The following is a 27,665-nucleotide window of genomic DNA, read 5'->3' as shown; positions in this document are numbered from 1 at the left end:
GCGCGGCAGATTTAATCTGACCAAATTTGGTGACCTGAACGTTACTAACAAGCGAGTTATAAACCGAAACAATTCCAGGCCGCTTATATGGTCTGGGATTGCGGCACTGGCCTGGATTTGTGCATTCAGTTTACTATTCTTGGCCTGACTTTGTGCTAAAGATGTATCTATATATATATATATATATATATATATATATATATATATATATATATATATATATATATATATATATATATATATATATATATATATATATATATATATATATAAAGCACTGAATACCTGTAGATAGGCCTAATTCATAGTTTATTCTTATTAAAACAACTCGAAGATGATCATGTAACATCACAAAATGCTTTGTTATATGTGCTAAATGTCTTATTGGAGAAAAGATATTTCATCTTCTTCTTTAGGTGCCGTGTCCGTATTCAGACGTTGGCATACAACTTTTCTGAACGTTGGATTGGTCGTGGTAGTCATATTCCTTGTCAATGTGGTGAGATATTGATATAATTATTTAATTCATAAAAAATCCGAAAAGAATACTTACTGTTCATTACGTAAATTATTTACCCATTTTTATTAGGACAAATAGAAACTAGAGCACAGGTATTGAATAACACATATGTGTCCTGTTTCATAATACTTTTGCTACAAATCTAACCTGAAAGACTCAGCATTTTTACAAAAACATCATGGTTGTCCTAATGACCGATATTGTTATAAATATAGTAAACACACAGGCAATTTAGTTCAGCATAGTTCGTTAGTAAATCATAATAGTCCATTTGTTCGAGATGTAATTATAGTTACTCTTAAGCTGTAACGTAATCATATAAATATGTAATGTCATTGATATATTCATCCATTATACATTATAGCCACCACGTAGCCCCGAATTTAATCCCCTTGATTTTGGTGTATGGGGCGCATTAAAACAACGTGTGTCATAAACATTCGCAACCAACTATGGGAAGAAATAAATACTGCAGCAGTTTCTTTAGAACCAAGGATGCTATTTAATATGAGACGATCTTTTATGGAATATATTGACAAATGAATTAAAGAAAATGGAGGACATATCGAACACTCACTTTGAAAAAAAGTTATGTTGTTTAGTTTAACTATTTCTTAATTTGGTTTGTAAACAAAATGTTTTGATTATGACTTTAATTTAACATAAAACATAAAGTGTTTGATGTAAAATCCTATTATTCTGTTATTTTGTCAAATCCTATTATTAATTATCCTGGTGATATCTTTATTTTATAATATTTCGTTAACTATTAACTTTAGTTAAAGGTATTTTATACCAAAATTCAGAAGTATTACTGTTTTTGTCTATTTTTTCTTCGTTGCCTGAAGTAATTGCCTTAGATCAAAACTATGCAGCTGAGTTTTAAAATGCGATTATCTCGAAAACTGTTGAGTTTTGAAGTTATTAACAAGTATAACTTTTTTTGTTAAAATAATGTATCTTTAATTTTTTATCCCAAATACAGGTAACTTAAAGAGCAAAAAAGTTAAGTGCAAATTTATACCACATATCTGAATTATTTCTCATATTTAAAAGTACCCAGTTGTAAATTTTCATACATAAATGTTTACAAACATGAAAGTTATAGCGAAAAAAAAAAAATTTAATTTTGCACCTTAACACCCCGTATCTTTCTTAATATCAACATTTTATTAAAGCAATTTGGCTTAAATCGTAATATTTTAAAATGTAGAATCTACTGTTTCTTTTTGTACAATCACTTAAGGACCACCCTGTATATAGACCAGTTTTGCACTTCTTCGTGAAGCGATTAATTCCACTCGAAAACTAGATGTCACAAATATCAGTGTTTTTAATATCTAGTCATCTATTAAAATTGACATTCAATATTATGGGATAGTTTCGTCTGTATCAACACACACTCAGTCCTAAGACTGAAGTCCTTTCGAATCTAAGACTGAAACTCAGAAGTGCAATTTAGCGCATCATATTGCCGAACAAAGCCAAAAACCAGAACGTTGAAACCCACTACAGTGGTTCATAACTTTTCTGGTACTTCTATTTCGACCATTGCTACTCAAGCTCTAGCAGAAGGTTTCAATTACTCTATTACCCCAAGTCACATTTAAATTGAGACAATCATCTGTCAAACTGAAGAAGCCATCTCCTCCAACTAGACAAGATATCGCTAGAGTTCTCAGAAACTCCCTCAGAAAGTCCCCTACTCCGAACATTAGATAATCCGAGAAAAAAGACCTGAAAGAACTTCAGTCAAATCCAAATCTAGTCAAACTTCAGTCAAATCCAAATCTAGTCAAACTTCAGTCAAATCCAAATCTAGTCATTTTTCCCGCCAATAAAGGCAATGCCACCTTCATCCCAAACACTTCTTATATTAATAAACTCTCAAATCTCATTAATACTCCAGACTAACGACCAATTCTTAATAATCCAACAACCTATCTGGAGAAAACAACAAAAGCCATTATCAATAAAACCTCTCTTCCAGTTGACATAAAACAATCTCTAATTCGCCATGAAAAGTCTTTCAGAACACCTCTGATATATGACCTACCCAAAATTCACAAACTCGATATTCCTCTACGTCCCATTGTCAGTGCATACAACTGCCTTACACAACCGTTTGGCCAAGTACTTGGCCAAACCTGTACAACCTCTCGATGAAAATGCGTAATCCTTTGTCAAAAATTCTTTTCATTTCATCGAACTTAAACAATACCCTATCTCACCGTCAGAGATTCTAGTAAGTTTTGATATCGTTTCACTCTTTACAAAGATTCCTATAGACGAAACTCTAAACATTCTAAAAACTAAATACAGTATTCAGCAAGACGACCACTTATCTCTCATTAAACATCGTATGTCCAACACTTATTTCATCTTCCAAAATCAATTCTACAGACAAACAAATGGTGCCCCAATGGGCTGCCCACTATCTCCAATAATTACCAATATCTTTATGGAAGACTTCTAGACCTGAGCACTATTCACATCAATGCTCAAACCCACATGTTGGCTATGACATGTTGACGATATATTCGTCATTTGGCCCCATGGCAGGGAGGCTTTGGTATCTTTTCAAACCCATCTGAATGATATACATCCTAGTATCCAGTTCACGATGGAGGTGGAAATTGATTCATCCCTACCGTTTCTCGACGTTATCATAAACAAAAATCAATTCCAAGGTTTTCATCACTATATTTATCAAAAACCCACCCATACCAATCGTTACTTGCATGCCAACTCTTATCCCCTTCACAAATTAATTCAGTTATTAATACGCTTGTCTCCAGATCAATACGCCTTTGCGCTTAACTCTCTAGTTTAAAACAAGCCCTCATCCAAAACGGTTACCGGGAAAATCACATCAATAGGAGCATCCACAGATATCAATCTCCCAGTCAATCTCAATCCAAAGACTCAGACCCTCATCATATGAAAGCATTTCTTCCTTGCATGAAAGGTGTCACTGATAAAACTCTAAAATCAAGAGGAATAAAGACAATATTTACCCCCCAACAAAAACTTTCATCACTTGTCTGATCAATCAAAGACAATATTCCAAATGAACAACACGGAGTTTATGAAATTCCTTGTGCAGACTGCCCCTGATCCTATATAGGCCAAATAAATCGTAGAATCCAAAATATGATTCCATTTCTGTTCGCAATTACGACTCAATTTCAGCTCTGGGTCAACACCATCTTCATATAGGTCACAAAATTGATTTTGAAAACGCCAGAACCATAGCACTCATCCGCTTCTATAAACCAAGAATTATCCGAGAAGCCATAGAAATTGAAAAAATGCCAAATTGTCTCAATAAAAGAGATGGCAGCATACAGTTACCTTCGACTTGGAGACCTCTCATAAAGAAACTAACATCCGCTCCACCCATGAACCAAAGTCCGACTGTCAGAAATGTTCGCGGCAACCCCCGCGTCAATCCCCACGCTAGCCCCCAAGCCACGTCACCATCGACGGTATAAATGACCCGTCCTCGTATTCACAGCACCAGATAAGTGATCAGTGTAGTAGTGTCTGGCGACTCGTGAGACTGAGACCTTAGAAGCCCTGAAGAAGACATCGGAGAGGATGTCGCTCGGCGCAATGATAATCAACGCGGTTCAACCCGGAAGATTGGTGAGGTTAATTCCTGTAATAGTATTAATCTTAGTTCTAGGTTTAATATGAATAAATATATAGGCAGTGATGGTTGGAACCCTTTTACACTGTAACTCTTGAAGGTCTCCGTCAGATAAGAGGAGACAAGAAACAAAGCCAGATGTTACTATTCCATATATTAGCGGAAACGTTTCGTTTTGTACTTACAAAACAGCTTCAGTCCAAATCTGTAGAGTAATACTCTTTTAGAAGGATTAGTGAAGCTCATTAAATTAAAAGAGAAGGCCAATAAGTGACCTCTTATGATAAATTAAACTTGGAAAACAGTAGTCTGGAAATTATTTGCAAAAGACATCTAGAAATGGTAATGACGTACAAAACCGAATCTATATATTAAAGGTTACAAAATGTACCACATATAAATCAGACGTACACCTGGAAAGAAAAGTCTATACGGTGACAGTCTGGGAATGGCTCGCGGCTAGACAAAACAGTGGAGATGGTCGTGCGGTCCACAAAACAAAGAAAAAACCGAAGTTATATCAGGGGCGCCAGGTAAATTGGCCCACAGCCTTCCCTACGTTACTATTCAATAAACCACCAACTTACCAATAGGTTGACTAATAAAATATCAAGTACAGTATACAACCTAAATAAATAAAAAAATAAATGAAATTGTCTGAGATCAGGATTTAGTCAATTTTAATAAATAGATTCCCAAGATACTTGCCTAACAAAAATTCATAAGTTATTTCAAAACTGTAAAGTATTTGTAAATATTAAAATAAAAACAAACCGCAATTAATCTTTAAAAAAAAAAACTATTGTATCCCGTAAACAAATTAGACGGTGCCTTCGATCATTCGTCGAAAATTAATTATCGATCCATACCTCGAATTTTCAATCACGCTCATATACTTCACCGCGTGGGATCCTAGTTAAAGTGTGTTCAGTGTGTCTTCAATCCAAAAGTACCATTCGCAAAATCCATTGCTACTTGGAGGAACTCCAAAAATACGATTGCCGATGTACGTAGACTTGAATGACAATGTTGAAAGGTTGAAAATTACAGCAAGACAGAAAAAGAAGAAGAAGAACCATGAAGCAAGACAACACTAATTACCATACGTGTCTAAAATAATTATTTGGAAATAAATATATTGATTTTAACACTTTGTTTACCTGCCTTTTGGCGATAATGGAACAATACAAAAAAACTTGTCTTTAAACTGGAATGTATGAGAACTTATGAAAATGTGAATTGCTTTTTAGAGATGGGATAAAAAAATAACTACAACTTTTTAATTAATTAAAAACGAAATGTTCTAACACTCACCCTTCTTAGCCAGATTAGGGGTTTGAAATATCCCAAATTGGACCGAAACATAGTCGGCTATTTGGACTCGTGATTAAGGCTAATTTCTTGATCTAAATGCGACTCCGGTAGACACGTGTACTGTAGATCCGCTTTTTTAGCGAAATTGTGGATATTCCCAAAAAACCCTTCCACGAAGGCAGCAAATCCCCTTGAATATCCACACGGTTCGTACTAGTCCAGATCCCACCTGGAACAGCCGCAAAAAAAACAAAATGCCATTTTTAATCTAGCCCGAACTTTTTCAGTACCACGGTCAAACCTAAAATCACTTCCTTTCCGTCGTCTTCCCGAACACTTGACAACTTGACACGCGGAGGTCACCGAGTAATACCGAGATTCAAACATTTAAATTAAATTTTTGAAAATAGAGGTGGGACTTTCTACTTTAAATTTGGAACGTAACAACACCCCCCTTTCCCAGAGGAAAATTTACGAGGAAAAACTAGACGAAGAAAATATTCCATCGCGCTAGCGACACACTACCTAACCTCCGAGCGAAGTCCACAACACAATGATCATCCATACCGTCCTCACCACGCGCAAGTTCTAGGACAGCAAAAGACATACCAATCTCAAACCACACGCACAACGCAACAACTTACAACAGTTACTCCACTTCCACACAACAGTCATCTCTCATCATATGAGATCAAGTAGAATAGTTTTCAAATTCCAACGTCAATCTGACAACACTGATTAGGTCGGTTACTGGATGTTGCCCTTATTCGCGCCCTCCTAGCTCTGGGGTATTGCTAGTACTTCACTATACCTCGCATAACGTGAGTCCATAAGAAACTCTCCACCATTCCACTCTCACTGATACTGCGAGAAACATCTACCGAAACAGTAGTCTAATCCCAATTGTTCATTAAGATAAAAATGAAATAGGTCTTCCAGAATTTAAATCCGTACACAACGAAATTTAGTGAATCATCTAAAAGGTAAACTATTATCAAACAAGATTCACCAAAACATAATTATATGGCTTCGAGAAAATCCCAATTTAATAGAATGGCTTACTAACATCAAAACAAATCCCAACGCCATACCATCGAAGACAACATATTTCTGACCAAACCTAAGTGACATTCAAACCCATAAATCAAAAGAAATTACGGCTACCACAACCCTACAACTTCGTATTGGCTACCTAACACCTAAAAAAAAAACGAATCGGTTGACCATCCAAATACATCCTAAAAACCGATCACAGCCAACAGTCATCCTTCACGGACACAACAAAAAAAATAAATACAACCTACTTCAGAACACTAACTTTATAAGTCTACTTAGACCAGACAAAACTTTTGCTAGTCCGTTCTACTCCGATCTAAATCTTATCGGGATCACCAGTCGGGTTACTAACCCTGAAATCCTTAACATTCCAAATACCTTGATCCTTGCCATTTTCATCCTCTAAACTATATGTCCAGGGGGAAACTTTCTTCTTCACGAAGTAGGGTCCTACCCATCTAGGAGCTAACTTTTTCGTGAAATATTTAGCGGCATCTGACAACACAAAATTTCTCCGCCATACTGACTGATGGGGCTGAAATTCCTCTGGACGTCTCCGTAGATTATAAGTCTTCTCACACTTAGCCGAAGCTTTATCTAAACGTTTCCTAATATCAGCAAATAATTCCTGGAGTCCACGCGATCGGTTATATCCCATTTTAGCTACTTAGTCCTCCGGGTCTCAGAGTTTGTCCTTTCGGGAAAAATCTCGTCCATCCACTGCCATCTTCCGACCGAAATTTACGAAGTAGGGATCTTGACCAGTCGACTCGTGGTATCCAGTGTGCTTAGCACAAGTTACTTTGGCCAAATTTTCATCCCACTTCCTATGGTTGTCAGCTATATAAGTTGCCATCATTGTTTTAAGGGTTCGGTTATAGCGTTCAGATGGATTGCACTGTGGATGATACAACGCATTATAACGAACTGAGACACCATAGGTTTCCATCATTTTCTTGAAAAAAAAAGTATACTGGACCATTATCGCATAGTAACAGATGTGGAACTCCAAATACGAGGAAAACTTCTTCTTTTTTTTGTTAACGACATTCACGGCTTTTGAGGATCGTAACGGAAATACCAAAGAAAATTTACTAAACACATCCATTACCACTAAGATAAACTTATAGCCTTGAGTTGATCTTGGGAAAGGTCCCATAAGATCGGTTGCTACAATCTCCCATAGTTGAGTAGCTTTAGGTTTAGGGGTCATAAAGCCTTTGGGCTTACCTTGTTACCACACAGTGAGTAACGTCCAACGTAACGAGACACATCACTCCGCAGTTTCGGCCAAAAATATTTCTCGTTAATACGCTTATAAGTTTTCAGGATCCCCATATGACCTGCTAAAGGGCTATCATGACACAACTTCAGCACTCCCAATCGCTGACCCTTAGGAACGACCTCCTGGGACCATGACTGGGACGGATGTATTTATACAGTTTGCCACCAGACATTCTCCACCGAGGATACTTCAAGAGATTAGACTCGATTTTTCTAGTTTATCATACCAACTATCACCACTAGGAGGCGGTACAACCTCTTCAACCATATCAAGCACGGGAACTGACCGCGATAACAAATCGGGAACAACATGTTCTTTTCCTTTCCGATGCACAATCTTAAAGTCATATTGTTGCAATCTTACCGCCCATCGAACTAATCTTCCAGTAGGATCCGTCAAATTTTGAAGCCATGCGTGATTAGTCACGACCGTAAACGGAACACCCTCCAGATAAGGACGCAGTTTTTCGACTGCCCATAACACAGCTAAACATTCCCGTTCCGTCGTGGAAAAATTCCTTTCTTGACGCGTTAGTGATCTGCTCAGGAAACTAATTATTACTTTGTCACCATCTGGGCCTGGCCAATAACACGGCGCCCACTCCATATCCTGAGGCATCACATTGGACAACAAAAGGCAAATTTACTCCAGTCACTGTGGAGGAAAAGAGGTCAAATTTTTTATAACTGAATCGATTTTGCTGATAATTTGGAATTAGGCTTATCTTACCTCCCTCTTCAAAAGTTATATATGCGATAGGTGAGCTTTTTATTTTTAAAGGGTGAAATCACCCCTTATTGAAAATAATGAAAAAAATTTATATTAAAGCATTTTATGGATTTTCGTGTTAAATTAGGTAATTGAAATATTGTCAATTATATTAATGGATATTGTGTACATTCTCAACCCTTAAATAATCTTAAAAACCGCCCCTTTTAATAAAAATAATTGCAAAAAAATCGTTTAACAGGTTCAAACGCTTTGGTAGTGCATTTATATCACCTACAATGTAATTCTCTGCTTATATAAAATAATTTTGGTTGATTACAACACTTCAACCCTTAAAAACTACTCCCTATGTCAAAATATATAAAAAAATCTTTTTAAACAACTTCAAAAGTTTTTAATGTACATTTATATTCAAAAATTCCTTTCTTATCAATAAAATATTTTTTGATGGTTGCTTATTTTCAACCCTTAAAAACCACCTCTATGCTCACGAAAAAATTCCCCTTTGGTAAATGTCTAAATAAAAAAATTAAGTATACTCATGATGTTTTTATTGTAAAAAATTATGCATGAAAATACTTTACATTAGAAAGTATACAAAATATATTTACAAAAATAAAAATTATTTACAATATATCAAATTATTCATTGTCTGAAGCGTCATTCTCGTCGTGTTCTAACTCCACCTCTTCGTCTATTGCAGGACAGTTTTGACAATTGTCGCCAGAGAATGTTCCACACGTAGCATTGCAAAATAGACCTAGTCTACGACAGCCACACGCTGAGCCGCAACCCTTTTTACAATTGCAAAAAATCAGTTTCAATAGTTCTTCTGGTGCAGGAGAACTTTTCATTTTTATTGGTTGTAAAATATCATCACTCTTGAACCATCCCCAATCCGTTATATCAATCTCTTTGTTTCCAAGCCATATCTGAGTTTGTAAATAAACTCTTTTGATATGCTCATTCAGGGCACTTACAGTTGGTACAAGAGATGATAATTTAACTGCACTATTTTTAGTTGTGGCTTTAATAAACGATTCGTATCGTATTTGTTCAAGTAATGATGAATAATCTTCGACCTTATTCATTTTGTTCATGTGGGTGTCTTTGGCAAGGCCATACAGCAAAATTGTACAGTATCTCCCAGCTTCTAAAATGTCTTCGAGATCTGAAGTACTCCTGTCATTGGCACTCATTGGCGGCTCGCCCACGCAACTTCAAAGGAATGTCGCTTCTCTGTGTTCGTTAGTTCTCTGGAGCAAATGTTCAGTTTAGAGGTGCCTATATTATATACATGACATATATATATATATATATATATATATATATATATATATATATATATATATATATATATATATATATATATATATATATATATATATATATATATATATATATATTATGTATGTATTATATACATATTTGTGTGAGTGTTAGTGTGTCTGTTACCAGTTTTTCGAATATACTTGAATAAAGCATTTATATATACAAAAAATAAGTTGATGCTCCAAAATATAAATAACGTGCTCCAAAATTTTTTTAGATTAACTCCGTTAATTTTTAAGCTACAGTGTCCATTAAAAAAATATTTTTACAAGACTAAGTAGATTAAAATATGTTAAAATTCTTTCTTTTTAAATAGTAAAGGGCCAAAGTGCTGATTACAGGTGTGTCAGCCGCTGTATCTCAAACTTCAATTGGCTATATCTCTATTATTTTTCGAGCTACAACAAAAATAAAAAAATCAAAATTTTTGTTAAGAAAAAAACTACATTTTGGTATAGAACCATTTTTCACGTATCTCTTATAGTTTTAGATTTATTTTGAAAAAATGTAAATTTTTAGATAATTAAAAAAAAAGATTTTTTAATTTAAACATGATTTTTTCAAAAAATACGCATTTTAAACAGGCTAAACTTTTAAAACTTATAAATAACACTAAAATAAAATGAATTGTAGAAGATATACGTTTAATTTCAATTCTGATCGAAATAGTGTTACTTATACTGCTCGTTTTTTTTTTAAACGCTAGAGTAATTCAAATTCTTTCCTTCGTATTTCGCTTTGTTTTAATCGAAATGGCTTTTAACATAGCCCATTTTAAAGGTTTTTTCTAGCTCTTTAAAAAGTGTTATAATATCATAATAATAAGCTTAGTATTGTACTTATAAAACTTAATAAAAAAACAATCTCTTTGTTTTTTTATAAGCTTTATTTTTGTTCATTATAGATTTTTCAATAAAACGCTTTGTTTTTGAGTTATTCGTACAAAATCATTGGAAAACATGTTCTTTTTTGCGAAAAGTTTACTTTTTCAAGTGCGTATAACTCAAAAAGTATTAATTTAGCGAAAAAAATTTATATGACATTGTTTAAAATTTGATTCTATATCAATTCCCGGGGTTATTTTGAGTGTAAAAAGTTCAACCTCCTAGATGGGGTGCCAACCACCCCAGGGGTTGAAGCACACATCGGCACCATATAACTTATGTTTTTTTGAGTAATTTACTACCCACTGTAAAAATTTCAGATAAATCGGTGCAGTTATAAAAAATTTAAAGGGAAAATGCCACAGTAACTGGACTAATTGTAGTCAGGACAATTAAGTATCGGAGCAGAAACTAGAGATTCTTTTATTTTCTGAAAATATTCTTCACAATCCGGGGTCCAATTGAATTTTCTTCCTTTCTTCAATATCCCTGTAATTGGAGCTAGTAGTGTCGCTAAGGAAGGAATAAATCTTCGATACCAGGAAAATGTGCCTATTATGCTACGGACTTCCTTGACGGATGTGGGTGTTGGATATGTAGCATAGCCTTGACCTTATCACCATCAACATAGTCAACGTAGTCTATTCCTATCAACCACATGACCCAAATACTTTAGTTCCGGTCTACAAAATTGACATTTATCCCAGCTAACGGTTAACTTAGCTTCTCTCAAGCGTCTAAGGGTGCGTTGATTACGGAGATCATCGCATGGTATCCTCGTCTAGAACATAGCACTGATAGCAAAGGAAAATGAGCATTTTTTCATGACACTCGTCCGGCCAGGCAAACGACAATTGTTTTGAGTAATATGGACCTCTGTAACAAACCTATATATTTCCTGTAGTCGATTTTTTGGACTTAATTAGTTATTAACAAATTAAGGTCACAAAACGAAAAATTGTTGCTTTTTTCGTCTATCAGCAAAAAAATGAAGCATTTTAAACAAATTTTAGAAGAGAAGAAACTTAGAAGTCATATACTTATAACTTTCAAAATGGCGTTTTCTAAATGTTTATATCCTTATTTGTTGCTTAGGAAGTTGCAAAAGAAGTAACAAATTTTGGTTTTTTATAAATGTTAATAACTTTTTTTAAAATAAACTTATAACATTTATATTTTATGGAATGCTGTGTCTTATAGTGCTTAAAATATAATAAAAATTTCAAAGTGATGGGAAAAATAGTTTAAAAGTTATTTTGTTTGTTTATCCCAAATTAATTTTTTTTGCAATAATATAAATCAGAAAATTATATAGTTTTAGTAATTGTAATCTTAATATGTTATTTTTTAAAAGATTTCGTAAGAAAATTGGTACCAGTTTTCCATCGGAACTATATCGTTTTGTTGATAACTCTTTTAATCTTGTACAATAGTTTCTTAGGAGGTGGTTACGACATTTAATTTTCTCAACATTATTACCATATGGTCTATTTTCTAAAATTTTTTGATTACACTATCTCCATCGGCTATCAAAAATTTGTAAGTAATTCCATGCATGTATGTACTACATTTAAATCCATCTAGAATTATTTCACTTTCCATTGCAGTTGAAGCTTTTGTCCAATTTATATAACATGCATGTTCTTTATCTTCTCCGTATAATTTACAGTAGGAACAGATTTGTTCCTAACTCCAAGATACAGAATCTTTTGGGTTCTGTAACCAATAATGGCTGCAGCTCCAGAATTGGTGTTATAATTTGTTTTATATGATCTCTTTGACCAAGAACAGTCCGCAACAACAGTTATAAAAGAATACTCATCTTCATTAATATCTCCATGCTCTTTTGCTAATTTGATTTCTTCTTGTCCAGCCTCAAGCATTGATGTCCAAGAACTTTCATGGTATAAGTCAATTAGATAATTTTGAATTGATAAATAATATTTTTTTAATAGTGGTGGGATATTTACACTGGATGTTAATTCAGTTAGTTGTGTGTATCCTCCACCAATACTAACTATTCCAGTTATTGCTGCAGAATTGACGTTGAGGGATGGTTGCCTATATTTTTCAGTTTCTACTTCATGTTTCACGCGACACATTGGGCAAAAGAGAGTGAATTTAGAATAAAATCCTTTTCGCTTTTCACTAGTCACTGTAATATCTTCCGAAGGTTGAACAATCCGTGGTGAGGGAATTGCAGTATTTGCCTAATAAAATATTGAACATCTACAATTCTTCTTCCTTGTAAAATGAAATCTGAAGTAGTTTGTCTAAAAAACATATAAATTATTTATTTATTGTTTAAACATTTACTTCATTTTAAATACATTTTATATTTGGTAAAAAAAACTTACGTAGTAGCTGAATATAACTTTATTATGTTCTCCTCAGCAGATTCTTCGAAATTTCGGGATTGACTGTTATAGAAAAATCGTATTAATTTCATGTTAAAAAAATCTAACTCTCCATACATTTCTGGAAAACTAGTGGATCTTCTGCAATAGTGAAATTAAATAAATACATAAATAAGCGGTAAAAAGAATGACTTACTTATTTAATATATTTTATTAGTTTTCTTATCGTTCAAATATTTCGAATATGAATTTTGATTGAGCCATCTATCGCTGTATATATACATATAATATAATACCAAGCGTGTACGATCGAGGCTATACACGCTCGCACCGCTTAAAAATCTTTATTTAAATTTAAAATTGTTTTAGCAAGATAGAAACCACTTATTCTTCTCAAAATATTCTTAATTATACGTGAAAGTTTAAAGATTATACAACTTTTTGTAGAATTGTAATTCATTTTAGTAGTAGATTTTTAGAAAAAAAATCCCAAAAATAACTAATTAAGGCATTTAATTAACAAAAAATTGCAAAGAATTCGAAAAGGAAGCATTTTTTGAAAAATTAACAGGAAGATGTATTTACTTCGATGAGATACGTCTAAAGAAATTTATTCGAAGCAATTTGAGAAAGTTACTTGTTAATAAAAATTTCCGGCCCACTTGGAAAAATTTATATTTCCGTTTCTAAGCTTTTTTTTAGGGGTAAACCGCTCACCTATTAGTAATAGGCACAAAATACTAAATAGTGTATTAACATGTAGACTTGTAGACCTTCTACTACAATGCTAGCAGTGATAACCACAAACATACAATCCACAAAAACCAAACAAATAGTTTATTGCTTTAAACGAAAATAAAATTTAATGCCAATATTCTTGGTTTACTGATCGATTTTATAGATGATATTTTCACTATACATTTGCAAATCAGAAAAATACAAAAGTAATTAATTTGATTTATGTAAAAAGTACTTACTTCAATTGAGCTAACCGTCTATTTCTTCGTTTTACACTAACACATTTCTTGTAACAACGTCCCATATTTTAATTTATGCAAATAAAGAAATAAATAAAGTCTTTATGAATTAATTGAGCAATAACTATACAACGCAGCTCTTCGCAGATATGCACTTGCTAAGCCGATTCTGGATAAACTAGATGCCGGCACTTTTAAAACTCTCAGACAAGTGAGAATTTTACTACAGGTAATTTGCTGTGTAAAGAAAGATAAACTAGGGATAGGAGAGTCAGTCTCGATTCGCTCCGTCTAAAATCTGCGCCTACGCTATTAATCTAGCCCGAACTTTTCAGTACCACGGTCAAACCTAGAATCACTTCCTTTCCGTCGTCTTCCCGAACACTTGACAACTTGACACACGGAGGTCACCGAATAATACCGAGATTCAAACATTTAAATTAAATTTTTGAAAATAGAGGTGGGACTTTCTGCTTTAAATTTGGAACGTAACAATAGTAATAATAAATGGTAGATGGCTCAAATAAACATAAACTTATTTCAAAAGAACGTTTTACAAAACATGTGCATTTTACAAAATTGCTAAATCATTGAGTAGTAGAGGTTATGTCCTGCAATACATAGTGACGTGACAAATGACAGTACCTATTTTTATTCCTCTTATTCTTGAAACATCAATATCTTACATTTTCTATTGTGAATTTGATTGATTCTTCTTTACAGTTAATTTCCATGTGCTTATGGTCTGTGAGACCAAATGGAGAACAGATCTACATATCTCCACCATAATGTGGGATTTTGGTTATGCTTGTACAGAATGTTTTTCTCAAATTCTTTCAAGAATGTATCTACTAATAATGGAGATACTAAAGAGCCCTCGGATAATCCAAAATTTTGTTAATAAAAATTGTCTAATAGAAAATAGGTGTTTGCGCATAGTGTTAATAGCTCCATTATAACCAATACAATCAGTTTTGTGTTAGTTGTCAGTGTATCATCGTTCTCTAGTTTGATGCCTATTTAAGATATTTTTTTCAAAGGCACGTTATTGAATAGGATGGTGATATCAAAGCTAACTAGCATGTTCTTGGGGTTATCTGTATATGCTATTCTGTATTTGCAGAAAATGTTGTGAATTCTTTATTAAAATTGTATTGTGTGGCCAATGGTTGTATTATATCTAAAACGATCTTAAGACAGTTTGCTGTAAGGAGAATTCATACTGCTGCAAATTGGTCTGAGGTATATGTTTGCTTTATGTACTTTTGGGATTCCAGATAGGTGTGGTTATAATAGGGTGTTAACGTTTTTCTATGATAGTCTGTCACATAAATACTCCTTAAGTTTAAATAATGCTAAATAATAATCTTATTTTTTGAAAACAATTTCCGGAGTGGAATTCCTTCAAATTTTTATTTAAAAATGAAATTTTTATTACAATCAATTGGGGGTTATTCCCATATAAACAATTTTTAATTGTATTTTTTATTTTCGATACTATGTATGTATAATATAATGTCTGAAAATATTATAATTTTCGCCTTTACAGGTCCGAAAAGCTGTCCGTTCTCAAGAAGTTTACAACAACTTTTTACGTTGCCTCACACTCTTTAATCAAGAAATTGTTTCGAAGTCCGAACTTATTCAAATAGTTACACCCTTTCTTGGCAAATTTCCCGAACTTCTTCGTTGGTTCCGTGAATTTATGGGCCAAAATGAAGCTGAACCAGTACTATTTAATGTAGCTAGAAATGAGCGTCCTCAAGGCGATCATGCCCTGGAAATTGATTTGGCAACTGCAAAGAGGCTTGGAGCTAGTTATTGCATCATTCCAAAAGCACAAGAAGGATTGAAATGTTCCGGTAGGACGCAACTCTGCAGGGAAGTACTAAATGATCAGTGGGTGTCATTTCCCACATGGTCTGAAGATAGTACTTTTGTTAGGTATGTTTTAAATTTATACTATACCTCAAATTACTTGTCTTTACATTTAACAAGTTTTGCGTTTTAATTTTACTACTTATTTTTATAATAACGTACATAAAATTGTAAGGTCACGATTTTATATATTGTTTTTGATTTCAGTTCACGCAAAACTCAGTATGAGGAATATATGTATCGTTGTGAAGATGAACGGTTTGAATTGGATGTTGTTATTGAAGTAAATGCTTCTACCATCAGAGTTTTGGAAGGCATCAACAAAAAGATGGGCAGGATGAACTCTGACGATCTTAACAAGTTCAAATTGGATGATTGTTTGGGTGGTAACTCTCCCACACTGCATCAAAGAGCAATCAGAAGGTAGGTATTTATTGATCTAATCATTTTATTTAATAAGTGTTAGTCTTGTATCAACGATCATAAATACATCCAGTTGCAAAAATTCGATCCATGACATATTTCCCATTTATTTCGAGTTTTAAAACATAGGACTTATTATATAGCATACATAACTTTAGAGAAATCTTCGTATATCTACAATTATTAATTTCTATGTAGTATTTTTAAATTTTTTATGTAATTTCTTATAAAGAATAGGAATTTATGTTTTTGTCAAACATTTAAGTTCGATAAGCGGCAAGAAATTTGTTATCGTACTGATTTTAACAAGACCAATTTGGTATTCAAACGTTTTGAGTTCAGAATTTTTAATTGTGTTAAAATGACATTAATACCAAAGGATGCTGCAAGAGCCGTGGCTTTAGTGCAAGATGATCGTAGGCAATATATGCCACTCAGGTTCTAGGTGTAAGTCGCTGTACTATTCAAAGAGCCATTCAGTGGATCAATCAAAACGGCAACTACACTAGAAGGCGAGAATCAGGCCGTAGGAGAGCAAAGTCCGCACGTAATGATCGATTTTTGAGTTCTTAGTGTTTAAGAAATAGATATCTTCAAATGAACTGGCAAATCGCCTGAACGAAGTCCAAAATGTAGATAGATAGTTCGTCGACGACTTCATAAAGCTAATGTATTATCCTGGAGACCAGCCCTATATTCACAGCTATCCGTGGAACGCTGCAGAACTCAACTTGCTTTTACAAATAAACAGGAAAATTGGAATTACTCAGATTGAAGTAATATTTTGTTCTCAGATTTTGATTGAGGTCATTAGACGGTCGAGAATGAATCTGGAGAAGACAAGGAGAACGTTTTTGCCCAATTTAATATTGCCGAAAGACTAGCATATCGAGGTGGATGAGTTATGGTTTTGGATGGTAAAGTTCTGTGGATTTAGATCTTGTGGATGAATGTTCTATAGTTCTTGTGGATGAATGTTCTATGACAGAAGCAAGGCATATAACAAGCATTTAAGATAAGCAAATAGTACCTTTCTCCATTCATGGCACTTCATTTTATTGTTGTGGACGAGAAAGCATATCCCCACCGTGCTGGAATGGTCAATGAATACTTAGAAGACGTCGGAATTGTCCGTATGAAATGTCCAGCTTCCAGCTCCGACCGCAATCCAGTCGAACATTTATGAGACACACTGAAAAGACGAATTTAAGTTCGGCTACCCCTCTCAAACGACTTGTCTGAGCTTTGCATGTAGATTTGCATGTCTATCAGCGATATTTATTAAAGTTTCATGTAATAAATAAACAAATAGTAAATTATCTCTTCTTTCGCTGAATTTTTATTTATGAGCCATGTTCAGTTTTGGGAACACGTAATGGTCGGAGGGAGCCAACTCATAAATTTTTGCCATTGTCATAACGCTCTTGGGAGCCAGTGCCTTGATTTGAAGAAACATTTTTTTCTTCTGTATATGGGCCGTTCTCACTGAGTTCATGCTTAAATTTGTCCAATAATGCACCATTATATTGGCTATTGATACTTTTGCCCTTAAGATAGCCAATAAAAATTATACCCTTGCAATCCCAAAATACAGTGGTCACTACTTAAATTTTATGAAAAAAAGATAATTTTATCATCCATCAATAATAGTCAACAAACGCGCTACCCATCGGCAGGGTAATTTTTTCATATTTAAAACTTCGTCAAAATAGGACTAGTGCGCACTTTACTAATTCATGTGTCCTGCCAATTCACGCACCTTTACTTTATGATCAGCTAAATCCATTTAATGACATATTACGGTTTAACTGCATCGTAGGGCCGTTCAGTAGGTACAGTCTGTCCCAAACCCTTCTTTCAGTGCGTCACAAATTTTGACGTAATATAGGATTTTAAGAATGTCGAGAATTATTGCATGACATTTTAGTTAAATCTGACAGTTGAAGGATCGTAATCGGCTAAATGCGCTAAATGTGAAAAGGTTATTTTTTAAAAATGTGTAGTAAAAACTTTAACAATTCAATTTTTTTTTAATCTACATATTAGAGGTCCCGTCCTGTATAAAAATTTTTATTGCGCATTATATTGAAACGGCAGTTTGTCATAATTCCTATTCTATACATTCCAAGGAAAGTGCTTAATTAGCTAAGATTTATTTATGTATTTATTATTATTTATTACAAACACTATGGCTAAAATGTATAGTATTTAAACTACTAATATGACTATTTTTTAGAATAATTTAAAACTTACTTCACGAACGGCAGAAACTGGTAATAAAGTTGTCCCAGCCTCTTTTTCTAATTGAAAATAATTTAATAATTTTAATATTAGTCTTTGTTCATTCTCGGTATATCTCGGCATATTTAAAATATTTTTATGACAATAAATACAAAATTAAATTTTCACTGTAAAATATCTGAAAATACTAACCTGGAATGACAATTATCATTTTATCAGTTGATATTGTCAAAGTACTGTCACTATTGAGACCATCTGCGTCAAATTATATTTATTCGCATCATTGATTGGATATCTATTTAGCGTATTCTAAACTCCAACCAATTATATATTAGTAAGTAGAATTCGCTTTAATATGCAAATACCCTTGAACGATACATAATTTTCCAAGTTCTATGTATAATAATCACAGACACACGTTTTTTTCTGTCACCTCTAGCTTAATGCGTAAGAGAGAATTCGATCAACTGTGACGCACTGAAAGAAGGGTTTGGGATGAACTGTACGTGATTCATCCAATGTAGATATACGACCACTACCAAAATCTCGGAACCAAAATTTGACAGTGCAATCTGGAAGAGCGTTAGTTTTATATTTATCCAGTTTTTCTTTTGTTATATTCGCCGTTTTATTTCTCAAATAATAATGTTTAATGACATTGAAAATCATTTTTCTCCATCTAATGTTTTTTTTTGAAATCACAGCGCCCTAGTCGACGAAAGGTTCGTATCTTAAAGAGGTTTTATCAGACCACCAGATATTCTAAATCAAATTCAATTTAATGCAAAGTTTAAATTATAATCGAATTTCATAATAGTATTGTAATGGTAATATAAAATTATTTTGTACTTTCTTTAATACATATTTGTTTTAAAAGATCTAGTGAAATATTGATGAAGTGTTAATCAATTGATGATTGATGAAGTGTTAACATATTGAAATGCAAGCATATATAATACTTTTACTTTTTTGATTATCATCATCATTTAATCTTTGCTTGTCTACCTACTGCTTGACATAGATCTCCCTTATAATTTTCCATCTGTTTCGATCTTATGCCACTTGCATCTAATTCATATGGCAACATCTTAGATCGTCAGTCCAAGGTATGCATCATCTCTTGGTCGGTTTCGGCCGATGGCGTCTATACTTGAAATCATATTGTTTGTTTCAGGAAAGTTAGACAAAATAATTTCACCAATATTTAAAGAATTTAGTTTACCTTTAAACTCAGTAGAGCTATTTTAAATATATACATGATACGGGCCTAGGTCATTACTATTAAATAAAAACGCTTGCCTTACCTGTTTTTGTTGTTTCATTGTAAACATTCAGATTGGTTGTATTTGGATTATTCATCAAATTGATTGGAATTGTAGTACATACTTACATAATGATCCATTTCGTCATCACTTTGATTGTCGAATATATTTCCAGACATAGCTGGTTTTGTGGGGTGGTGATCAGGGGGTTTCCCCCTCTATATTGTATGTGGTTCAACAAACGATATTGCGGCCGATGTTATAACGTCACAAATTCCTCAATTTGTGGCACAATAAAAATTAAATTAAACTCAAACAATAGGCGGTTTACTGGAGATTATCGCTGTACCGAAGGCACGTCTAATTTCTATAAAAAATACTACTACGGAACTGTATTTAATACTATTTAAATCTCTAAAAATTTGCAACGAACTTCAAAAAGCGTGCTTCAACTTTGAAAGTTTATTGACGTTTTTGAAAAAAAAAAAAAATTCGCTAATTTTAAGTTTAATTTTGCAAATTTCTTCAAAATTATTTATAATAATTATTGTTATAGAATATATGGGGATAAAGCACAGGACATAATTGATGGTTTAAAGCGAAATCCTGCCGTAGCTGTGCCTGTGGTGCTGCGAAGACTTAAAGCTAAAGAAGAAGAATGGCGGGAAGCACAAAAAGGCTTTAATAAAGTTTGGAGAGAACAAAATGAAAAATACTATTTAAAGAGTCTTGACCACCAAGGCATTAACTTTAAACAGACTGACGTTAAGGCGTTGCGGTCAAAAAGTCTTTTTAATGAGATTGAAACCATTTTTGATGAGGCAAGTATATTTCAAAATTTTTTTTTGGTAATCTATATTCTATATTAATAAAAATTAATCGCCGAAATGTTTGTACGGGCATTACTTCAGAACGCCTGCATCAAATTAGATAATTTTTTTTGTTGTGTTTGTTATTTATTATCAGAAGATTTGTGTAAAAGATAATTTTCAAGAAATTGTACGGAAAGACTTCAAAAACGTCATTTTAAATCAAAATATAACTAATAGATGGCGCCATATTATGACTAACAAAGAAAGCTAGGAATAACAAAATAAATGACACTATCGATAGATTGGACAATAGCCATACCACACTGAGTATACCGGTTCTCGTTCGATCACTGAAGTCAAGCACTATCGGTTGCGGTTAGTTACCACTTGGGAACACCGCCATGTAAAAAAACCTTCCTTCTCCGAAACGACTAGACCTATTTTTATGACATTTTACATACGTATTTTGTAGGTCTGAGAATAGGATGTTATCTATTTTTCATACCCCCAAGTGGTAAGGGTGGTTCACCCTGAACATTTTTTTTATTTTTTAAACAAAATTTTTTATTTGTTTTTGATAGTATTAAAAAATACATACAGCCCTTAGTTTTCACCCCTCTATTACTAACCCCTTTTTTAATAGCCATATTAGTGTCACAGAGTTAGTTGCCATATTTCTCTGAAATGGCTGGACCGATTTTTATGAAATTACAAGTGTATTCTGTAGGCCTGGGAATAGATCTATTTTTCATACACTCGTACGTCACGAGTGGGGGAATAGGCAGATTGAGACCCCGGACTCGAACGGAACCGTTTCCCTCTTGCTAATGGCTCCAAAATGGATGCCGAAATGTCGAGTTTCAAATTCTCAACGCGGTTGAGTAATTTTCATTTACCTGACCGCGGAAATTTATCCGAACATTTCATTCGCCTCTACGGGGAGGAATTTTTCATTCTTACTAAATCTTTTTCTAATCTTCTTATACGCAAATACCGTCTTCTCTGTAACCTTGCTTTCCTTAAATCGTGTCGTGACCATCAAATCATTCCAAAATCTCTTCAAATTAAACATCACACTAAATCCTCATCCACTTCCAAAATTCTTAGAGCAACTGATTTTTTGCTTCTTCGAAATTCATTCGAATTCATTCCACCCGGAGCGACTTTTAAAACCTACAATGACATCCACTCATTCAATATCCACCCATTATTGTGGGACACTTTCGATCGTCTTGTCAGCAAAATCTACAGCCCATTTCGAATCAACAACCTTCTACTGGTGTACTGCCACATATCCGACTCAGCTATCAAAGATCTGTCAAAAGGCTTCAATTTTTCTGTCACACCTCTTTCCATCCCAACTGAGAAAATTATTTGTCAAACTGAAGAAGCTATTTCTCATCTTCCTTGTCAGACAAGATGTCGCCAGAATTCTCCGTACTTCCAAACCCCACCGTCAAATATCAGTCTTTCAAAAAGACGTCCCCTCAAAAAACTGTATAACAACCCTGAAATTGTCATCCTTCCGACCGACAAAGGTAATGCCACCGTCATTCTCAACTCTTCTAATTATTTAGACAAAAAGTTCGAACTTCTCAATTCCACAGAATACAAACGCGTCCCAAACGATCCCACCACCTATCTAGAAAAAACGACCAAATCTATCAAATAAGTCTACTCTACCTCCAGACATTAAAAAATCTCTTACATCAAGAGAAAAATCATCCCCAATTCCAGGTATATACAGCCTTCCAAAATCCATAAGCCCAATATCCCCCTAAGACCCATCGTCAGTGTATAAAACTGCCCCACTCAGAAATTGACAAAACATCCCGCTTTATCCTTACAACCATTAGTCGAAAACGCCTCATCCTTTGTCAAAAACTCTTCATTGATCTTCTGAAAAACACTTCTATTTCACCCTCAGATATACTAGTTAGTTCTGACATTGTTTCTTTATTCACCAACATTCCTATTGATGGAACCATTTCCATCATCAAATCCCCCAAGAAACATTCAAATGTGCCAAAATGGGATCCCCCTTTCTCCCCTAATAGCTAATATCTATATTTCAAAACATTTTGAAACAATAGCCCTGTCCTCATCAAATCTCAAACCCACCTTATGGTTACAGTATGTTAATGCCACATTTGTCATTTGACCCCATGGTCATTCATACAAACCGTTACTAGCCACATTAGTGTCACAGAGTTAGATGCCATACTCTTTCGAAATGGCTGGAGCGATTTTTACGAAATTTTTCATATGAAGGGGTCAAAAGCAAAACAGCCCAAGCCGTGGCGCACACAGGGGGGATTTTTTGGGTTAACCCCCCCCCCCCCCCAGGGCCCTATTCCGACACTGTTACTCACACATTTTAAACATTTGAGGACTCAAAATGGAGGTAGCATCATAAAAAAATTTCCGTGTCCAACCAAAACCCCCCCAGAAACAAATTCTAGGTGCGCTACTGAGCCCAAGTACCAAAATATAAATTTTGAGAAATAAAGATCTAAAGTTTTTGCACCTTTAAAAATTCTGAACCTTTAATAAATACAGTAAGTTTTATGCCGTGGGATATGTTCCACAGAAAAGTGCATATAAAAAAATCGCATATAAAAAGACATTACTTGCCTTAAAAAGGTAGGGATACATTCCGTAGCCTTCTAAAATTGTATAACACCAAGACACAAACAAAAAGGTTTGAAGAAAGTTAAAGAATAGGCTGCATGATAAATTACTTCAATATCTGAAAGAAATTCATACAAAAGCTTAAAAAAAACTTATTCAAAACTTAATTAATTTTATTTTATGGGAAAGTAACTACATATAGTTTTACATTTACATTTTTAATTATCGCTATCTGATAATTATTTGCACCGTTTGCGAAGTGGCTCAAAATCATCTTCATCGTCAGAAGAAACTATCTTTACAATAGATATTTGCCGTAAAGGCAAACGATTTTCACAAACTTCATTCTCGCTCTGTGTAGCTCTCCTTTTCTGATAATGTAATCAGTAATTAAACTTTACGATGATGATGCTAGTAATTTTTTATGTAGCTCACATATCCTGACATGCAGTTCTGCAGCACACGTTGTACTTTAAAGGCTCGTTCAAAATTGGGGCCATTATTAAGAAAATTATTTTCTAATTTAATGCAAAGTAAAGATCTCGAATTAATTTGGCAATGAGGGGATTGGTTTTTCTTACTTATCATTATCAGATGGCTGATGATGTATTAAAACCATCTCCGCCAGTTTCATGTGCCAAATTAATTAATTATTTTTTAAACGTTGCAATTATGCATTGATCTAATGGCTGAATAAGGCTTGTTGTATTGGGCGGAAGAAATACTATTTGCATGTTTGGATGTTCTGGCACTCTATCCTGTAATATTGATATTATGAAGTGTATTTCTTTTTATAAACCCGGTTAGCCATCCATTGCTAGCTGAAAATTCTTTGCCAGCTTAAGAAGTGGAAGTTGGTGGCTCTCATTGTTTCAACCACTTACAGGAATTCTTATTTGAATTAGTTCCTCAATCAAAATTGCGATAGCTCTTTCTGTTCTTTCTAATAATTTCAAAATTTGTCGTATAATTTTGTACCAGAAATTATATATTTTCTTATATAGTATTTATCATATAAAAATGTGTGCACGTCATTCAAGATTTACGACGTCAGAACCCCACAGCGTTGCCAAAACATCAGAATAGTTAGTAAGCGAGGAATTTTTAAATGTCAACTATTTGTCAAACTATTATATAACAGTAAATACACTTAGTTTTAAGACTACTGCAACACACGAAAATACATAAGAAAACATTTTAATACGAAATTATATATTCTAAATCTTAAACTTACCTCTATTTAGAGCATTAATAGTAAAAACATCCCGCCATTATTTCTTTTTCAAAATAATCTATCTTATATGAAAGCTTATCAGCTTTCTACGGTCTATTTATTTATTTTGGCATAGCACAATCACAATCCACAACAATAATTACTTTTTAAAGCTATTAATCTAAATTTAATATGTATTTATAAATACATGTTATTAATATATAATATATTATGATCAAATTGTGTAAGAAATCAAAACATAAACAAAATTCTTACTCTAAAAAAGCGGCAACACTTTAAACAATTTTACCACACTCTGAACTGTCAAAACATTTGAAGTATTCCCATATCAGTTGCGTACAATTGTCTAATATATTTAATTAAAATTATTATTTTGTGGAATATTAGACTTACAGCCGGTTTCCGAAAGGCTGATCATTATCAAAATTAGGTAATCTACTGTTAACAGTCGATTAAATGCATTTTGAGTTGCAGAAACATCGATCAAACTTCAATCACATAACACACATTAACTAATCTAACAAGCAAATAATCGATGATTAACAGCCTGTCAGAAGTATTTTGGGTTTCCGAAATGCTAATTATCGTTTTATCTATGTCAAACTTCTGCCATACTAGCTTGTCAGGTAATCTGAGATTTTTGGACGATTAATCTTATAATCTTTGCTTATGTACCAATGGTTGTAAGTAAATAAAATAAAATCTTTGGTTACGTTGTAAGATACATAAACCTAAGGTGTTTTATAAAAAGCTGTTGTTTAGAAAGAACCCAAAAATATTGTTACAAAGTTTCATTTTAAGAATTAAAGATAATAAATGACAAATTGGTAAACATTAACGAACGACACAAAATTATTAGTTAGTTAGGTTATGTTTGTTTGTTGATTTTCAGAATGCAGATTACAGATAAACAGGAATGATGGTAAAGTGAAACAGCAACATTACTTTCTTAATTTAGAGCAAGATAAAGAACAATTCGTACAGAAATAATAAACGATTACAATCGATTCTACTGTTTCCATGTAAAATCGTATGTCAAATAATCTATAATCGGTGATCACGTAATTTTACCATAATTGTCGTTTCGGAAACCTGTCGCTTGTTAACAATTGATCAATTTGATACTTGATTACATGATTGGAGATTTGAATAACGTTTCGGAAACCGGCCGTTAGAGTTATTTCATAAAATTTAATAATTCATTAAAATATAACAAATAGTTAATTTAATCGAACATTGTAACATTCTGAGATGTATCTGTTTCGTTGTAAAATTTACATGCATTTACTACTTACTTTTTGCAACAATATCGAATGTATCTTCTTTCTCCTAAATATTTGAAACACTACACAACACTAACGGTGACAAACTGAGATACAACGATCTTGTACAAAATATTCTGCGAAAAATGCAAAAATCCCCGTGTTACATGCGGACATCTTTTGGCTGGTACTAAAGATTCTTTCTAAACTTCATGCGTTCCTAATAGTAGGCACCTTTTTAGTTAGTTTAATGAAATAAATTGAAAAATAAACATTTTTGAGATGTAACCCTTTTCTTCCGAACGATCGATATATATATATATATATATATATATATATATATATATATATATATATATATATATATATATATATATATATATATATATACAAACAACACAGTTTATTAGGGCTGCAGTCAGTAGGTTTGGCCGAGATGTTATAGAAACACTCTTTTGACTTTAGGTCGAGCTTTCGGAATTCTTTTATTCCTTCTTCAAGACACTGTAATTAGAAGAAAGTGTAATATTTACAACATATCTCAAATTGTCATTACAACTTACTAGTCGTTGAGATTATTTGTGTAAAGTTACGCCACTCAACATTAAAAACACACATATAAAATATAACATGTAAAAATAATGGACAAATACATTTTAAAATTTAATTTAATTTAATAATTTTAATTTTAAAAACAACTAACACCAACCACGGAGGAAGCTACAGCTACCTGGGGAAATGAATGCCAAACCGTGGTTGGTGTTAGTTGTTGCCCTGAAACCATCAGGGTCTTCTAACTATAATGCCACAAATTGGTTGCATTGCTCCTGTAGTGATCCTTTCCCAAGTTAATATGCTCCTTTTCTAACATGGCTGCACCATACTGAAGACGACCAATAGTCAGAAATACATATATACGTTTGCCTTCCATTGTTATACCATTTTTGGTTTTCTGTTTTGCGAGACATGCCATTACTTTTTACTTTTACTTATAAATAAATATATATATATATATATATATATATATATATATATATATATATATATATATATATATATATATATATATATATATATATATATATATATATATGCATACAGTGTGGAAACCACTTATGAATAAAATTGTTTATGTCCTTATTATAGAAAATAATAAAAATCTCTGGGACACGTTAACTTAAATTTGAATGTGCGCTTATTAAACATAATTTAAATGTACAGGGTGATCAACGCAAGTCTAGTATAGTCTATAATCCTTATTTTAATGAAACACCCTGTATATTTTTATGTTTTTAAAAGATTCTTATCAACCTGACTTCAACGAACTATATCATGTAGAGTCTATAATGAATAATACAAGGTGAAATTTTGAAATTAATAATTTATCACGTGTTGTGGTATTATTTTAAATTAGCTAAATACAGACAATACACTTCTACTCTAAGTGTCAGTTTACTGGGGAAATTTTCTGTTTAGCAACAGTGGTAACATTTTTTGTCATGAATAGGTAACCTGTCTAGATAGTCTGCTAATTAAACTAAATCTGTAAATAATGCGGATTGTTATCAATCAGTTGTTGGTGTGTTGACATTTTACATTAAAATAATAAATTTCTAATTAAGAGCTAATTTCTTGCAGAAATAAAAATGAAATATTTAACTGAGACCCACCGAATTGAGATTTTAATGATGATCGGTTACAGGGAGAATTGTAGAAGTCAAGTTGAAGTAGCAAACTTATTTAATCAGAGGTATCCTCATTAAAGGAAACTAGTATGTTGAACACACAAGACAAACCAGAAGAAATGTGAAAAGAT

At 33.2% G+C, this 27,665-nt stretch overlaps 1 protein-coding gene across 3 annotated transcripts in view; it reads left to right on the top strand.

Moving 5' to 3' along the window:
* Nucleotides 1-27,665, top strand: part of Sin3A (SIN3 transcription regulator family member A) — a 319,966-nt gene that overhangs the window by 92,964 nt on the left and 199,337 nt on the right. For all 3 annotated transcript variants that reach the window (XM_072537654.1, XM_072537655.1, XM_072537656.1), the window contains exons 5-7: nucleotides 15,656-16,050; nucleotides 16,192-16,407; nucleotides 20,467-20,731. In XM_072537654.1, the coding sequence (XP_072393755.1) occupies nucleotides 15,656-16,050; nucleotides 16,192-16,407; nucleotides 20,467-20,731 (876 nt within the window). The remainder of the gene's footprint in view (nucleotides 1-15,655; nucleotides 16,051-16,191; nucleotides 16,408-20,466; nucleotides 20,732-27,665) is intronic.

Source organism: Diabrotica undecimpunctata, chromosome 7, assembly GCF_040954645.1.
Source record: "Diabrotica undecimpunctata isolate CICGRU chromosome 7, icDiaUnde3, whole genome shotgun sequence".
Taxonomy (NCBI): domain Eukaryota; kingdom Metazoa; phylum Arthropoda; class Insecta; order Coleoptera; family Chrysomelidae; genus Diabrotica; species Diabrotica undecimpunctata.
This window is presented reverse-complemented; position numbering and strand designations above follow the sequence as displayed.